General features: G+C 43.8%; 1 protein-coding gene across 4 annotated transcripts in view; it reads left to right on the top strand.

The window, feature by feature from the left end:
• Positions 1–18,569, top strand: part of MEGF8 (multiple EGF like domains 8) — a 201,476-nt gene that overhangs the window by 65,848 nt on the left and 117,059 nt on the right. For all 4 annotated transcript variants that reach the window (XM_033914129.1, XM_033914128.1, XM_033914131.1 and 1 more), the window contains 4 exons: positions 7,869–8,016; positions 15,953–16,116; positions 16,421–16,615; positions 17,446–17,646. In XM_033914129.1, the coding sequence (XP_033770020.1) occupies positions 7,869–8,016; positions 15,953–16,116; positions 16,421–16,615; positions 17,446–17,646 (708 nt within the window). The remainder of the gene's footprint in view (positions 1–7,868; positions 8,017–15,952; positions 16,117–16,420; positions 16,616–17,445; positions 17,647–18,569) is intronic.

The raw sequence follows: 18,569 nt of genomic DNA, 5'->3' as shown, positions 1-18,569 counted from the left end.
TTCACCCAAAGGGTCGTGGACACTTGGAATGCGCTACCGGAGGAAGTGATCAGACAGAGTACGGTACAGGGATTCAAGCAGGGATTGGATGGATTCCTGAGGGATAGAGGGATCGTGGGATACTGAGGGAGGAGCTGGGATGTAACACGGGTGTAGGAAGTTAACCAGGAAATGAGTAAACCAACCTGGTCGTGCATGTGTAGACCGGAGGGCTAGGACTTCGATAGGAAGGCAGGACTTAAATGGGAATTCAGACAGGTCTTGACCTGTTTTTGGGCCACCGCGGGAGCGGACTGCTGGGCAGGATGGACCTGTGGTCTGACTCGACAGAGGCACTGCTTATGTTATGTTCTTATGTTCTTATGTGTTTCGGTGCATTTGGTGTGCTAACTTATGCCTGCCATTATCATGGCATAAGAGGGTGCACCTAAATATGGGTTTGCATTAGTATTCTATAATGGAATCATGGTGCCAAGATGCTGTTAAAAATTGCTACTAAGCACATGGCATTTGGTTGATTAAGCTGAGGCACCAGTTTATAGAATTGCCTCCCGTACGCCTAAATTTAAGAGCATAAAAAGTGAATGGCAATAGCGGCAGATTAAGGGTGGGGGGGAAAAAAGTTAGGGGCTTAGTACTGATTTTCAGCCCTGGGCTTGTCAATTATGCTTGTAAATCTTGACAAATGAATTACATGTCTAAATTTATTAGCATAACCTTTAAGCTCCTAAATTAAGATGGATTTTCAGTTGATAAATTTAGGAGCATAATTTAGGTGCGTAAATTCCAGCTTTTTGTCTCGCATAAGAACATAAGAATTGCCACTGTTGGGTTGTGCCCAGCAGTCCGCTCATGCGGCAGCCCTCCGGTCAAAGACCAGCGCCCTAACTGAGACAAGCCATACCTGCGCACGTTCTTGTTCAGCAGGAACTTGTCTAACTTTGTCTTGAATCCCTGGAGGGTGTTTTCCCCTATAACAGCTTCCGGAAGAACGTTCCAGTTTTCCACCACTCTTTGGGTGAAGAAGAACTTCCTTATGTTTGTATGGAATCTATCCCCTTTTAACTTTAGAGAGGGTGAACAACCTGTCCTTATCTACTAAGTCTATCCCCTTCAGTACTTGAATGTTTCGATCATGTCCCCTCTCAATCTCTGCTATTCGAGGGAGAAGAGGCCCAGTTTCTCTAATCTTTTGCTGTACGGCAGCTCCTCCAACCCCTTAACCATCTTAGTCGCTCTTCTCTGGACCCTTTCAAGTAGTACCATGTCCTCCTTCATGTACGGCGACCAGTGCATTACGCAGTATTCCAGGTGAGGGTGCACCATGGCCTGGTACAGCGGCATGATAACCTTCTCTGATCTTTTCTTGATCCCCTTCTTTATCATTCCTAGCATTCTGTTCGCCCTTTTTGCCACCGCTGCACATTGTGCGGACGGCTTCATCGACCTGTCGATCAGAATTCCCAAGTTCCTTTCCTGGGAGGTCTCTCCAAGTACCGCCCTGGACATCCTGTATTTGTGCAGGAGATTTTTGTTACCGACGTTGAACCTCATCTGCCATGTCGATGCCCATTCCTCGAGCTTGATTATGTCACGTTGCAGATCTTTGCAATCCCCCTGCATCTTCACTACTCTGAATAACTCTGCAAATTTAATTACCTTGCTCGTCGTACCTATGTCCAGATCGTTTATAAATATGTTGAAGATGTTTTTAAGGCTTGGCAATGGACTTGTGCATATTTGAAACTTTCTTCAGTTAGCTCTCCATTATTGGCGATCAAGGGAAATCCACAATTTCGTCCTGGGATGGAGACATCCCTGTTTGATTCTTGGTCAGACAAAGGCTTAGTTTACTTACACCATATACTTACCTCAGTGGGACAGATGCATTCATACCAAACTTTGGTTCAGAAGTATGGGCTTTTGCCTAATGATATTTTCCCTTATTTGCAGTTGCAACATTATGTACACACCTTACCATCTGTAACTTTAACTAAGGCCGTTTTTGATTCCTTGAAGGAAGCTTATTGTTTGGAGGCACAATTCCTTTGCGATTTCACCATAAATTTTTGTTGAAGAGGCCCCTGGTTTTGATTTTGTTTCTTTGAGTGAGCTTTGGTCTGTTGACTTGGGGACCTCTATTTCTGCAGAATTGCTTAGGGGCACTTTGAAGTCTTTTAAGCAGTCCTGAGTTTCCATTCCTTTAATTGAATTGCAATATAAACTGCTTATGTGGGTTTATATTTCCCCTGCCAGAGCATATCGTGCTGCTCTTTGTCCGGATTCTTGTTGTCCTAAATGTGGGGGAATGAATGCAACTTTGGGGCATATGTTTTATTTTTGTCCTGTTGTTTTGCATTTTTGGAAGATTCTTCATCATTACATTGCTCAGCTTTGGAACACTCATTGTTTGCCTCATCCAAAGATGCTTTTCACTACTTCAGCCTTGGCTCATCCTGTTCCAAGCGGCCTACGTACTTTTTTGAAGCATGCCTTATTGTTTGGAAAGAAAGCTATTTTAGTTCATTGGCTGGATGCACATCCTCCTACCTTGGCACAATGGCGATCCTTGATGATTTATCAATTGAAGATGGAACATTGTGACATTTCTGAGATGGACTCTGTGAAGGGTCATCAATTACAACTTACTTGGAAGCCTTTCTGGGCCTCTTTGACCGGGTATGCTCGTAGCCATGTATTGAATATTTGACTGAGTAGTTATTTTCTTGTATTGTTTGTGCCATGTGCTCTTTTGCTGCTCCATGCCTTTTAATTCTTTATATTCTTTTTTTTTGGGGGGGGGGTAGGGGGTGGGGGAGGGTTTTATGGTTTTGAAAATTTGGTCTTTGCTGTATTCTTTTGTTTGGTGGTTTTTGATTGTGCTTTTGATCAATAAAAAGTTTTGCAATAAATATGTTGAAGAGCACGGGTCTAAGAACCGAGCCCTGCGGCACTCCACTGGGGTTGCTCTTCCAGTCCGAGTATTGTCCATTTACCCCCACTCTCTGTTTCCTATGCTCCAGCCAGTTTTTAAATCCATGTGAGTATTTCACCCTCGATTCCATGGCTCGCAATTTTCCGAAGTAGTTGTTCATGCGGAACCTTGTTGAACGCCTTCTGAAAGTCCAGATATACAATGTTGACTGGGTTGCCCTTGTCTATCTGCCTGTTTACTCCCTCGAAGAAGTGCAGTAAGTTTGACAATGTTGGTCAATTCACATATCTGTGTATTGTCACGAACCTAGCCCTAGAGCTGGTCTCGTGCCAGGCTTTGCTAGTGCAAAAGCTAGCCCTTTAATTCAAAGGGCTAATCAGGGAGATAAGGTTAAGCCCAGGGGAAGGAAAATGCTGGACTTCCCCTTTATCTCTGAAGCAAACAACCAGAAGGGGGTGGAGGGTTTAGAGAGGAACAGCTTAGAACAGCCTCTGAGTCATGCCTCTCCCTCTGCTGTCCCCCAGCTGAAGGTGATGAACAGGAAGCCAGTCAAGTCTAAGCAGGCAGTGCAACTAACTCCTCCTCCTGTGAGAACAGGGCGTGGGCGTCTCTGCAATTTAGAGGCTGCTCTCAGAAGGAGAAAGTTAGTCTTTCCTGGGCCAGCTTCAGGAGAGGGCTCACCTGAGGAAGGGCTGCAGTCCCTTGATATTGAAATGCAGGATGCAGATACTGACCTGGGGCTAAGTCAGCAAGCTGTGCCAGAGCCCATGGAATGTTCACAACCCGAGGATCTGCCTGAGAATACTGACATGGATTTAAGCTAAGTAGCTGGGTTGGGTGTTTGGCAAGGTAGCAGTAGTACTCTGACTGTTTGTTCCTTAAAACAAGGTTCTGTGGGAATTGTCTGAGGCTTGTGCTGCTGTGCTATCCTGAAGCAAAAAGAAAAAAAAAAAAAAACAACGTTTTTTTTTTGTTTGCAACTTTAAAGTATCAGAAAGCATGAAGTTTATGTGTGGTTCTGCTGAAGAATGTAACTGAGGGAAGTTAAGCAAGTAAGGGGAGAATTCATCAAACAACCAGGTTGGGTTAGTGGGGCCATTCGTGGCATTCTGTTTTTCAGAAAGTTTAAAGGTGAATTCACTTGCTCCCCTCCCCCATTAGCTTTGCTGAGCTGATTGGGGACCAAGCCGGTTTACTCTGAAGGCTTGATCTCAGCACTGTTGGGAGTGCTATCTGGATTGTTGTTGGCCTGGCGAACCATAAAGGCAGCAGCATTTTGAACTTTCATTGTTGGCTTGGAAAATATTAACCTTTTGAATTTTGTTATGATTTTTACTTACCTGGATGAAGGTGTGAGCTGTGATATACCTTTTTGTATCAGCTTCATTTTGGTTTTGTTTGGACTAAGTTTATAGTGGGGAGTCTAAACTGTGTGCAAGTAGACTCTCATGCCAGGGTTCAATAAACTGTTTGAATGGAACCATGAACTGATTCTTTTGATTTTTCCGTTCCATGAATGAAGAAGGATCCAGCAGGGCTTTCTACCTTTGGGAAGCACGTCAGGGTGAATTATAAGCGAACAGAGCCGCCCCATTGAGGATCTTGAGGTAGGGGCTTTGTTACAGTATTCTTTGCTTGGGATGACAGGTGAAATGCCAACTTCGCAAACTTGGAACAGTGTTGGAGGAAATGTCCTGACACTAATAACCGTGAGGTCTATATTAATGCTATGGCTGATTATAAAGCAGCTGTGTTATGTATAAAGAAAGTGTACTTTGAGCAAATATCATCTGCTCCTTCAGGCTCTAAGGAGCTATTCCATATTGTGACTACATTAACAGCTTTTATGGTTGATAGGAGTAAATTTCTGACAAGTGAGGAGTTTGCTGCTTATTTCTTATCTAAACAAGATGTTACAAATAATGTGACTCAATCAGTGGTTGGGTAGACTTGATGGACAACTCGGGTCTTTATCTGTGTTCAAGTGTGACTAAAGTGTGGACTGATTTTCTGAAGGTAGAATTAGAACAGGTGGTTGAAGCAATAAATTGTTAGTTCATCTAACTGCCCTTTGAACCCATGTGCTCCTGCACTGCTTAAGGCACTAAAGGCTGAGGTTGCTCCTTTGATGAAGCATATAATAACACAGTCATTGAAGTTTGGCAAAGTTCCAGAAAAGCTTAAGCTGTGATTTCATCGCTATTGAAAAGTACTACCTTGGATGTTACTAAGAAGGAAAATTTTTGACCAATCTTGAATTTGAGAGTTATGTCTAAGGTGTTAGAATCGTACTACAACAACTGGAAGATTTTGTAGTAGAGCAAGGATGCCTAGATGATTTTCAATTCGGCTTTTGGAAGGACCATAGTACTGAGTTGCTCTTGTTGACATTGTGATGAGATCCGCAAAGGATTCGATAAGGGAAAGCACTACTTGCTGGTATCCCTTGATGTTGCATCCGCTTTCGATACTGTGGATCACCACATACTATTGGATAGATTATGTGGATTTGGGATTGCAGGTAATGTATTAAAATGGTTTCAATCTTTTTTTAGTAACAGATCTTTTTCTGTGGCTAATGGAAACTGATCGATCTGTGCTTCTCTCTTTGAGATGTGGAGTGCCACAGGGCTCTTCACTATCTGCAATGTTCAATCTTTTTCTAGCACCAATTGGGAAGTTGTTTTTCGATCTCTGACTACAATATCAAATTTATGCAGATATGCAATTCTTTTTTGAATTTCCAGCAGACGTGATACAGGGTTTCCGAGTGCTATCACATTATTTGGATAAGATCCAATTGTGAATGACGACAAATTGTCTTAGTCTAAATTTTTCAAAGCCAAAAATCTTGTGGCTTTCTTCTACTGGAGCTGAAGGAGCCCCACCGAACTTTTATGTATACAGGTGTCATAATTCAAATTCAGCAGGAGATTAAAAGTCTGGGAGTTAGTAGATACATCTCTAAAATTCCGTAGTCATATCTCTTCTGTTGTTAAGACTGTATTTTTTAAGAGCAGGATGGTCTTAAAATTACGAGACCTGTTGTCACCTGCGAATTTCAGTCTGGTTATGCAAAGCTATGTTTTGCCGTATTTTAGACTTATTATAATTCGCTTCTATGCAGCCTGCCAAAGATGTCATTAAGGGCTCTACAAGTGGCACAGAACCCAGCTATTAGGATAATAGCCAGATTACCTTACTACTCACATGTCACACCTGTACTGGCTGAATTTCATTGGTTGCCAGTTGCATGGTGAATACAATTCAAGATATTGACCTTGGTATTTAAATCTGTTTGTGACTTACCTAAGGTGATTGCCTCTTTATTACAGCATATGTACCTTGTTGCCCTCTGAGATCACAAGCTAGAGACCTTTTGATTGTCCCTCCGCTTTGTTCAGTCACAAAGGTCGTAAATCGATCCGGAATGTTTCAGGTGGCTGGACTTTCATTGTGGAGCTCATTTTCCAGACTCTATTCGTCTAATTTCTGATTTTTTTGGCATTCTGGAAAAGTTTGAAAGGTTTTTTTTTTTTTTTGTTCCCCCCCCCCCCCCCGATTGGCCTTTTCAAACCTAGGCAATGTGTAATTTTAGCACTTATCTGATCTTATTTGTTTTAAGGAGCAGGCTTCTGGCTGTAAGTTGTATACTGTATTGTATTGTGGTCTGTTGAGTTTTGATTATGTATGTATTGCTGTCACCCGCATAAATGCTGGATATGCGGGCTACAAGTGTTTTAAATAAATAAAAGTCCATAAGCCATTACTAAAATGGACTTGGGTAAATCCATTGCTTATTCCTAGGATAAGTAGCATAAGATCTGTTTCTTTGTTTTGGGACTTGCCAGGTACTTGAGACCTGTGTTGACCACTGTTGAAAACAGGATACTGGGCTTGATGGATCTTGTCCTAGTATGGCAACTCTTATGTTCTTATATCTCTCCTCTTACACCTTTCTTCCAAAGTATACATATTGAGATCTTTAAGTCTTTCCCCATATGATTTATGATGAAGACCACTGACCATTTTAGTAGTCATTTTTTAGACTGACTCTGTTCTGTCTATACCTTTGTGAAGGTACGGTCTCCAGAACTGTACATAGTACCGTATTTATTTTGCTCCATAAGACGCACCTGACCATAAGATGCATCCTAGATTTAGAGGAGGAAAACAAGAAAAAAACCATTCTGAACCAAATTCTCCCTGCCAGGCTCTGCACCCTGTCCCCCCTCTGGTGGTCTAGTGGTAGGCCGGGTCAGGACACAGAGCAGGCAAGCCTAGTGGCAGGCAGGCCTAGTGGCCTAGTGACAGGCAGGCAGGCCTAGTGACAGGCAGGCAGGCCCCATGCCCCCCAGTACCTTAAATCATCCCCCACGTATCCCCCCGTACCTTTTTTAATCATCCCCCCCGTACCTTTAATCATACCCCTTGGTACCTTTATACACCATTATCAACGATTAATGTGGATACTAAGATCTATGCAAAGATACTTGACAACTGACTCCAAAAAATTTTGCCTACCATTATTTTGATTAATCAAAACAGATTTATGAATAGTAGAATGTCGAATGTCCAGTGATAATACCAGGTGGGCTCGCATTCTTATCTATTCAAGCATTTTTACCTATCTGTCCTGGTGGGCTCACATTCTTATCTAATGTACTTGGAGCAATGGGGGATTAAGTGACTTGCCCGGGGTCATAAGGAGCAGCACGAGTTTGAACACACAACCTCAGGGTGCTGAGGCTGTAGGTCTAGCCATTACGCCACACATTCCCTTTAACATAGTTTTCAGTTGTTTGAATTAAGTTAGCATCTTGATCCATGGGCAGGGTGTAAAGAATGATCTTTAGCCACTCTGTGACTCTTTAAAAGACATATTCCCTGAACCCTTGTTCCTCTACAAAATGCTCTTATTTTTTTTTTGCAGTGTCTGAACACAGGATGTCTAGGGCTGCCACGGCTTCTCACAGACTGCCAATCATGCCTAGCTTTCAGTGGTGGCAACATGATCCTTCCACAGTCCCATGGGGCATTTGGTTGGTGTGTGCAGAATGAGACCTGTATGTCTGTCTCTGGTGAGTACCACAATACTGATATTCACTGCTATACTGCTACAACTTATCATTTCTACAGCAGTATTGGATATATGCAGCACTGTACACAAATATGCAAGAGACGATCCTTGCTTGACAGAGCATACAATCTATTCAAGACAGACAAAGTGGACAAATAAGAGATTAAGGAGCTTCATTTATTATGGGCATGATTAAAACAACATGAGTATTAAAAGCAGCCTGGATTTGAATAGGACTATAGTGGAGCATGATGTACCAACTCAGGTGTGCACTACAGTAAGGTAGAAGGAAAGGAGACTGGATTTGGTGGAAGCGAAGGGTGATAGATGCGTGGAATAGTCTCCCAGTAGAGGTGGTGGAAACAAAGACTGTCTGAATTCAAGAAAACATGGGACAGGCACATGGGATCTCTTAGGAAGAGGAGGAGATAATGCAGTGTATCACAAATTGTGTGCTGCAGCACACTAGTGTGCTGCCCAAGACTCCAGGTGTGCCATGAGACGCCGTGGAGGAGGAGAGGCACCTGCTGATTGCCTACAGGACATGCCTCTCGTGAAAAATCGAAATGAAAGTCAATACAGCAATATTTAAGGGATTTCGTGGCGAAAGGCACATCCTGTAGGCAATCAGCTGGTGCCAGCGCCTCTCCGTTCCTCTTTCCTTCCAGCACCCCCCACTGGCGGTTTAGGGCCCCATCTGGAGGGCCTTTGTGCATGGCAGACATCAACATGACGACGTCACGTGTGTGTGTGATGTTATTGCATTGACATCCACTCCTCTCAAGCTGTGGCCACAAGTTTAGTGTGCTGCGGCTTTGCAAAGTTTGTGAGACACTGCGATAGTGGATACTGCGGATGGGCAGACTGATTGGGCTATTTAGCCTTTATCAGCCATCATGTTTCTATAAGAGTGACTTAACCTGATAAGCGGAGTTCTTGAGAAGGGGTGTAGGAACAGATAAGAGCCTTTATCAGCCATCATGTTTCTATGTTTCTATAAGAGTGACTTAACCTGATAAGCGGAGTTCTTGAGGAAGGGTGTAGGAACAGATAAGAGCCTTTATCAGCCATCATGTTTCAATGTTTCTATAAGAGTGACTTAACCTGATAAGCGGAGTTCTTGAGGAGGGGTGTAGGAACAGATAAGAGCCTTTTATCAGCCATCATGTTTCTATGTTTCTATAAGAGTGACTTAACCTGATAAGCAAAGTTCTTGAGGAGGGGTGTAGGGACATAAGAGCAGAGAGATTCTGAGGAGCTGCAGAATGAATGCACTGGTGGGTCAGTAAGAGAATTTTAAATGTGTTCAGAAATAGGAGCCAATAAAGTGACTTGAGAAGAGGGGCAATGTGAATGTAGCAAAATTGGTGAAAGACAAGATGTGCAGCAGCATTTTGAAAAGATTGTTTTGTGGAAAACCAGTGAGGAGCAAGTTGCAGTGATATAGAGGTAGGAGGTGATATGTGGATAATTGTTTTGGTAGTGTTCTTAGAAAGAAAGGGGCAAATTTTGGTGATTTGATAGAGAAAGAAAGTGACAGGTTTTAGCAGTCTGTTGGATTTGTGCAGTGAAAGAGAGAGAGAGAAGTCACAGAAGATCCTAAGGTTACAAGCTGAAGAGACAGGGAGGATAAGTGTGTTGGCCACAGGAACAGAAATTAGGGGAAATGGAGAGGTGGGTTTAGGAGGAAAGCTTAGAAGCTCAGTCTTGACCAACTTCAGTTTCAAATAGTGGTGAGACATTCAGGTTAGAGAATGACACGGGGAAAAATTCTGTCCCCGTCACCGTCCCGTCCCCGGACCACCATCCTCTTCACCGCCTCGTCCCCGCCGTCCCCTTCACCGCCCCATCCCCGTCTCTGCCGACCCCTTCACCGCCCCGTCCCTGTCTTCATCGTCTTCTCCTCTCCATCCTCCCACCCCCAGCACCCTTCACGCGGTTCAGCAGCTCCCTCCTGCCGGCCAGCCGTGGATTTCCCTCCCTCCCTCCCTCCTTTTCCCTTACTTCTCTTGTTGAAACTGGTAATTTCTATAAGGTTATGCCCTGTATTACAACCGGAGCCTTGATGTCGCGTTGGGTTGCCTGCTAGAAAAGTCTCCTCTGATGCAACCGGAAACAGGAAGTTGTGTCAGAGGAGACTTTTCCAGCAGGCAACGCGACGCATCTTCAAGGCTCCGGCTGTAATACAGCACATAGCCTTATAGAAATCGCCAGTTTCAGCAAGAGAAGGTAAGGGAAAAGGAGGGAGGGAGATGCATGGCCGGACGGCCAGTGGGAGAGAGGGGGCTGCCGGATCGAACTCTCTTCACCACGTGTTCATGCTCGTTCACTGCGCGTGCTCACCATTCACCGCTCCACGGGGCGGTGAATGGCCATATCCCCGATCTCGCGGTGACCTTTTTTTTTGGTCACTGTTTTAGCGGGTTACCGCGGCTAGCTGCGGGTAACAACCACCGTGTCATTCTCTAATTCAGGTAGCAATGCTAGATAAGTAGGCTGAGAAATAGACCTGAATTCCTGCTGAAATTTGTGGTGGAGGTAGGTAGGTCTGGGAACTGTCTGTGTAAAGATAATATTGAAAACCAAGAGTGGAGATCGGCGCACCAAGGGAGATAGTACAGAGAGAGAAAAGAAGAGGTACACTGACTAATAGAAGGATAGAACTAGAGAACATACAGTGCATACATTAAAAGTGTGATGGGAGAGAAGAGAAGAAAAACAAGACAGAACAAAGCTCTGAAACCCAATGGGTAGTTGGCGATCAACATTGTGAAAAGCAGCGATATAGGTCAAGAAGGATGAGGATTGAGTAAAGGCCCTTGGATCTGGCCAGGAGCAGGTCACTGGAGACTGCAATGGCTTTATGTGTAGAATGTAGAAGGCAAAAGCCTAATTGGAGTGGGTTAATAGCTTGAGATAAAAGAAAGCTGACCCTGGCAGTGTACTGCACATTCAAGAAGCTTGGATATGAAAGGTAGGAGAAGGATGGGACAATAGTTGGAAGGGCAAATAGGATCCTGTGAGGTGTTTTTGAGAGGGGGTATAATTACAGTGTATTTGAAGGCATCAGATACAGCTTTAGTGGAAAATGATAGGTTGAGGATATGACAGGAGAGATTACAATGGGGTTTGGAGGAGACTGAGAGAGATTCAGTTTTCTTCTGTGTGATTTTTGAAAATGAGGAAAGGGTGTAGGAATGAAGTGGGGGAAGGGAAGATGGAGGTGACCTGATGGAAAATTCAAGATTAACCTTGTAAGCCTTGTCATGGAAACTTTTAGCCACAATCTGGGCAGAAAGTGAAAAGGATGGGGAGGCTGGATGTGGAGGCACTTTGAGGAAGTGAATTCAGTGTGGCAAAGAATTTGGAAACATTTGAGGCAAGAGAGTTTGTCAAAGTAGCAGACTTGAAGGAGGTCAGCAAGAATTTGAAATGTATGAAGTCAGCATAGGTGGAGGATTTTAGCCAAAGGCGCTCTTAAGAGCAGGCAGAGGAATGTAGTAAGGGCAGAGGAATGTAGGTAGTAAATTCTGGAGGTCAGCCATGGTTGGTCCAAATCAGAAGAGAGTTCAGTGTTACAGGAAGAGACTGTCTCATTAAGAGACTTAGCTAAAATAGAGAAGTGATTTGGATTTAGCTCATATCTTGTTTACAGTTGTAGCTTTAGGTGAATTACATTCAGGTACTCTAGTTATTTCTTGGTCCCTGGAGGGCTTACTATCTAAGTTTGTACCTGAGGCAGTGTAGGAATATTTGCCCAAAGTCACAAGGAGTTACAGTGAGATTTAAACTGGGCTTCCCTGATTCTCCATGGACAAGCAGAATTGTTACATCTACACCATCAGTGACATCACTGATGACAAAAACTGACTGACTGACTGACTGACAGGACACTTCAGAATGCTTCTGAGCTTGTGTGAGAGTTCCTGCATTGAACTAAACTAAACTAAACCTTAAGTTTATATACCGCATCACATACCTTCTGGTCAGTTTTTTTGTTTTGGTACAACTGTGTCACATCTCTTCCTGTCATAAGTGCTATTTTTTAAAATTTATTTTGGCAAACAACCATAAAAATTGAACTTGGCATGGCACAGATCACATTTGGTGTTCAGGACAAGAAATTGGAGTTTAAGAGATGCCCAAATGTGCCTTAAAGACATCAATAACAGATACTCGCAGTTTGTCGTCAGATGTAAGGGACCTTCTTGTTGTGTACCAAATTGTTCAAAATGTGCCTAGATGTTCTCCCATGCCTGAAACAGATGCAGCATTAAATTTTAAAATATCTAAATAAAATAGCTACTTCATCTACAGTGAAGGTAAAATCCTATGTGAAACTTAAATACCACATTAGCAGTCATAAGGAAAGTTCAAACGGGAGAGAGACCACCAAAATGAAGGGAAATATTTCTATTTGACCTTGCAGCTGTTATGTATTCCCTTCAAAGTGATCAAAAATTAGGCTGCTATGCTGCAAAGCCCCACTTATCAGTTTTCAAAGTGCATTAGCTTGAAAAAGCGCTTCTAAGATGCAGAATTGATGACCCAACCTGAGAAAAGTATTTCCCCAATTCCCATGCAAACGGAGAAAGGCAACTCTGACGCAACAGTATCATAGTCATGGTTCTTTCCCTTCAACCTTGAATGCCATTGTGAATAAGAAGGCTTCCCCATGGTCAATGAATCCCAAGACTTTTCCTTTACAACCCTGTAGAATGAAGTAGGTTCTTTCCCTTGATTGGTGGAAAAAAATAGGACTTATATTTGTATATATTTATTTATACCCCGCCTTTCCCAAGGTGGATTACAATAAAGTACATACACAAACAGAATCACATACATTACAACAAATAGGACATCAATAAAACATAAGAATGATAATGTAGAGCCTCCTAAAATTACAAAGAATCTACCAGCGTCTCGCATCAAAAAAACATAGATCAAGTCCCATATTTCATCTTACAGAAAAGGTGTTTCTACAACATTTTCTTAAAACTACTCAAACTTGTTTGCTGTCGTAAATATCCAGGAAGCTTATTCCACTCCCAAGGACCCACATACGAAAACATGCTAGCTCTAGACACAGATAGCCGCAGCTGTTTCACTGTTGGAATATGTAGGTCATCGGGATTCACCGAGCGCAACATGTGCTGCGGTTCATATGGCAGAATGCTATCCATCAAATGCTTCGGTGCCTTATTGTGAATACAGAGATGCAGAAGTAAAACAACGAAGGTGACTGATTGGTACTCAATCTCGTTTATTGATGAAAAGATGCGACACGATCATGTTTCGGCCCCAAATGGGCCTGCCTCAGGAGTCCGAGTATGTAATGAGACAATGTTATGAGAATAGTCAATCTTCAGTTTTTAATTCTGTACTCCAATCCACATTGACTGTCTTCATTGTGTGCCACTCAGCGTCCGCAGCAGATTCGTAATGGCTCAACATCTGGTGTCAGAAGTAGTTCAGCAAAATCTAAAAAAAAAAGAGAGGAATTTGATTCAAATAAAATTTCTGAATAAGCTTCAATCTGCCTCCACCTTCTATGTTATTTCTTCAGGTTGTTGGTGCTACATGTTTACTAGATTATGTTCAGTCAGCCCTTGACTAAGAAGTCACCGGTAGTGTGGCTGTACTGATCATATTTGTCCATGGCGAAAGTGTAGAGGATCCTACAGCCACACATTCCTTCCTTCCTTCCCACCCATCCCATAATTGAAGCTCGATTAAAATATGAACTGACAGCTTGGTGAGTTTATGCAGTATGGGAACACCTATACAAGCTCAGAAACTTTCTCAAGTGTTTGAGCTCTGGCAGAGCAAACCCAGTCAGTCTGTCAGCAGTGTAGCTGTAGCAATCCTTCGTCCATGGGGGCTAGACAAGGGGTTCTCAACCCGATCCCGGGAGGCCCACCCAACCAGTCAAAGTTTTAAGATATCTACAATGAATATGCATGCAGTATCTTCATTCTGTACACTACCTGCATTGAATTCAAATCTATCTAATGCATAGTCATTGTGGATATCCTGAAAATTTGACTGGCTAGGTGTGTCCCAAGGACTGGGTTGAGAACCACTAGGCTATTCAGATTTGATATTGGTGGAGAGAGTGTAAAGTTCCAGAATCTGAAGATTCCTAAGTATGTTGATTTAGAGTGAATGAGTTTGTGGAGTAGGGTGTAAAGTGTGAGCTATCAAATCATGATAAGGTAAGAACTGAGCTGAAGTTTGAGTGTGAGCAGTTGGAGAAAGACAAGTTTGAGGTAGTGGATGTGCTGGTGATTAGGGGTGGTAAAGCATACCTGGAGGCTAAATGAGGAGGTTAAAGCAAGAAACTTTGAGGCATAAAAATTGGAGAAATCATCAGCATGAATGTTAAAATTCCCAAGAACGAGAAAAGAAAGATGGTCCAAGAAAGAAGGAAAGCAAGGGGTTATAAAGGAAGAGGGTATCTAATCAGGGGATTGATAAATGACTGCTACCAGAGAGGTGGTGGAATGAATGGGTGGATTGAAGAAAAGGAGTGAGACTCAATAGAAAATAGGATTGAAACCTACAGGGAGGGAAAATTAGCAGCCCAGCTGCATCCAACCTGGTGACGTGCATGGGAGTAAAAGTAACCTCCATGTCGAAAGGCAGTAACTGAAGCAGAGTCTTCAGGGAAAAGCCAAGTCTCAGAGCAAGAAGATACAGAGTATGAGAGTAGAGAATTTGTGAAGCTTGTTGTAAACAGAAGGAACATTCCATAGGACACATGAGAAAATGTAGGAAAGAAAGGGAGAAGAATAAGCTTGGAGGGTTTGATCTGCACAGATGAGGTGAGAGTTGATTTGGAGGGTTAGGATTGGATTGATGTCCACAGCTGAGAGAAAAAGACAGAATGGGGAGGCATGATGACACTGAAGAAGATGGCTGAATGAAAGGAAGAAAATTTTAAGATCAAGACCAGAGGAGAGCGTAAAAGACAAAATGACTGATAAGGTGACAAATATAGAGCATGGACAGTATGTTCTAGAAGTATATAATATGGTGGTACATGATAGGGAATAAAATTGGGGAGAATTAGTACCAGGAAAAGAAAAGTATAAGGGAGCTATATGAAATAAAAGAGGAAGGGGGGAGGGGTCACGTGATGAGCTAGACTAGGACGGATGTGCTTCACTGGGCTGTGCGGCCAACAGTAAATATCTTGCTAAAAAATCCCTAAAAACTCATGGGACATCAAACGGGGTTTAATATCTATTGAAGGTGCACCCCGGGAGGTATTGGGCGGGTGTTTGAAAGAGCTCCAGGAGCTGGGTATGCCAACAAAATCGGCAAAAGTCGCGAAACCCAAGATCTGCTCTCCTGCACCAAAAATGGCGACGCTGCAGCCCCCAGCTTCCCTGAACCTTGGTGAGTGGGCCCACGAGATCTCCCGTATGGTGACCATAGCTCTGGAGGACCATCTAAACAAACTTTAGTTGGCAGTCGATGGGATAAACGAAAAATTTGATGCCCAGTCCCTGCGGATATCCGAGGTGGAGTGTCTGTTATCGGAGTGGGAAGTTGAGGCACAGCAAGACCCATGTGAGTGTGGAGTGCTTGCAGGCCCAGGTGGCGAGTCTTACTGAAATAGAAGAGGAAGAGAAAATACAGATCTGTGAAAATATGGTATTGTGGCCCATGCCTTCTGGTAAGTAACTGGATGGACCATGGGGAATCAGGAGCAGAGGCTTGAGTAGATTGGGGTGGATATAAGAATCTCACCTCAGAAAGCACTGGGAGGAATATACAGATGCACTACAAATCTCTCCAAACTTCTCTATGCTGTGCGTGAAAATTTGGCTCTCCATGTCTGCATGCATTTACTGCTTATCTGCATTATGATTTGGTTGACACCCTGATTCGTTCCCACTTTCTCTGTCTTTCCCACTTTCTCCTTCTTTCAGATCGGAGCTTGTGCCGGGTGGGGCAAATCTCTGGAACATATGGATGGTGGGGGACAAGCACTGATTTCATCACTTCACTGGAGGGTTGTCAGAAGAAGAACTTCTTGCCAGGCTTACATCTCATCACCTACCAGCAGCCTCGGAATGACTCTCAACCAGATAATGTATGGCCTGTGGGAGAGCTAAAGCCAGGTTTTGTAGGATGTGTGGGTGACTGGTGCTGTGAGTCTTGCTGATGGAGTGCATTGCTATGTGTAAGCTCAGTATGTTTGTAGGATGGGTGTATGTTTTTGGGAGGAGATAACATTTTTTAGGGAAGTGATGGGATTCAGCACTATGTGAAATCCTTCTCATTCCTGTCTCTGATCTCTGTAGAACCATGCACCTAGGAAATTGACATTTGTATGTAAAGGATATGTGCATGGGGGACTTGGTGCTGGCTGTAACACCTCATTTTTCTCTCTATAGGTGTCCATTGTCCGGAGCACAACAATCACTCTGAATCCCAGCACAGAGATGGATGTATCACTGGTTTATAAAGGCTTCATCCACCCCATGTTGAGCAGTGCCTTCCCACCTGAGGATATTTCAATCTGGGCTCGAATTCAGCGCCTCTTTGTCATTGCTAAGCTGGCGCGAATGCCCAATAACTCCAATAGCCTGGTAAAGCACTATGTATTCAGTATGGGAGCTTCTGTTTTGTTGGCACTTCTTAGGGTATGATCTGTCTACAGACACACTGAATAATAGCGAACCATTAGCTTTTACTGAGCTCCTCAAACCATTCTCTTAGAATATGTTTTGATTGGCTGGTGAATGGTGCATCGGGAAGAGTGTCGGCTCCGGTTAACTCCCCAATATCCCTTAATATACAGTGTTCCCCCGTAGGTTCGTGGTTCGCGGACTCAATCATTCGCTGTCTGCTCCAACCACCTCTTCCTGTAGTAAAGTCGGGCTACACCAATCAGGAGCTGCGTGTCAAAGCAGCTCCTGATTGGTGTAGCCCAACTTTACTACAGGAAGAGGCGGTCGGAGCAGACTGCGAGTGATTTTCTTCACCCGCTGGCGCTCCAACTGCCCTCTCCTGCCTCCCCTGCCTTTTGATAGGTGTTTTTTTGAAATTTGCAGGGGGTTCCTGGAACGGAACCCGTGCAAATTTTGGGGGAGTACTGTATTGGTACTTTTCCTTTTGAAGAGGGTGGTCATTGGACAGTGTATAAGGAGAAAATGCATTAGACTAAGACAGGGGTAGGCAATTCTGGTCCTCGAGAGCTGGAGCCAGGTCAGGTTTTCAGGATATCCACAATAAATATGCATGAGATAGATTTGCATCTTAAGGAAGCAGTGCATGCAAATCCATCTTGTACATATTCATTATGGATATCCTGAAAACCTGACCTGGCTCCGGCTCTCGAGGACCGGAATTGCTTACCCCTGGGCTAGGAGAATGTCTTTCCTCCTGTGACATTGACCTCCTTTTATTTTTGTTGTAGGAGGAGGTTAGCCGATGGACAATGCATCAGGAGAAGGACCGTCGACCCTTGCAGAGAAGCCGGAATGAACGTCTCTTCCCTAGCCCTGAGCCAGGGAATAAATACACCGTGCAGATTGAGGGGTTCCTGAACACATCTGGGAGTGGGCAGACCAGTGAGCTGACCCTGACCTGGGACCGTACAGGTGTACCAGGGGGCAGTGTGAGTACTGGTCACTGTATGCTGTCTCCATGTAGAGTTCTTTGAAGAACATAGAGATGCATGTCACTTTAGTCACTGGCCATGCCTTGAATTACTACCCCTGCTCCATATTTTCTATTGTTTGATCCAGAATACTCCTTTCCAATGCAAAAAGCACATGAGTCCTGAACCTGTGAGTAGTGCATCTTCACCCGTGAGGAATGCATAAGGCATCATCTACTTTTTCATCTCTACTTACTTGCATCACTGGGCACTGCCCTCTTTTTAGTTTGCTCCTTTTGCAAGTGAGTTGAGAAGGTGTCTTTTTTTTTTCATCTGTTCTGTTTAAATTTCTAATTTGGGGGGTTTTATCCAATATTTTGTTTGAGGATTCCTGGAACAACTATGTCTTGGAGAAGTTTCAGACTCAGTATTCTGAGGTCTGTAGCTGGGCAGGCCACCCTTGCTGTCTTGCCAGCTTTTCCTCTAACATGAAGATCGGCTCGGGGTTTGGCCCCTTGAAGTCTGCTCACCCAACTATTGTTTAAGTGCTTGAGCACAGGCTGTACTTGGCTCTGTGCCGGTCAGGAGGCCTTGCAGGTGCCAACTGTGTCCCCTCCCAAAGAAGCAGTCCCTGGACAGCCTGCTTGCTTGTCTGAGGTAGAAATCTTCCCCTTTCTCCAGCTACTGTGAGAGCTGATGCAGGCACAGCACCTGACAGCGCTGTGAGTACAGTCCATTACTGTCTATAGAAGACATTAGGATGAAGTAGATTTGGGCTTTTGGGGGGAGTTTCTAGGGCTTCCTTGAGGGTCCCCTAACCCTAAAATCCTGTTTTGGGGATTTTTTTTATCCATTATTGTACCTCCCCTAGGCTGTTTTTGGCACCAAAATCACAGCTTCTGTGGCCATCTTAGATTTCCTGGCTTGTTTTAAAAGTCTCT

Source organism: Geotrypetes seraphini, chromosome 11 (genome assembly GCF_902459505.1).
Source record: "Geotrypetes seraphini chromosome 11, aGeoSer1.1, whole genome shotgun sequence".
Taxonomy (NCBI): Eukaryota; Metazoa; Chordata; class Amphibia; order Gymnophiona; family Dermophiidae; genus Geotrypetes; species Geotrypetes seraphini.
This window is presented reverse-complemented; position numbering and strand designations above follow the sequence as displayed.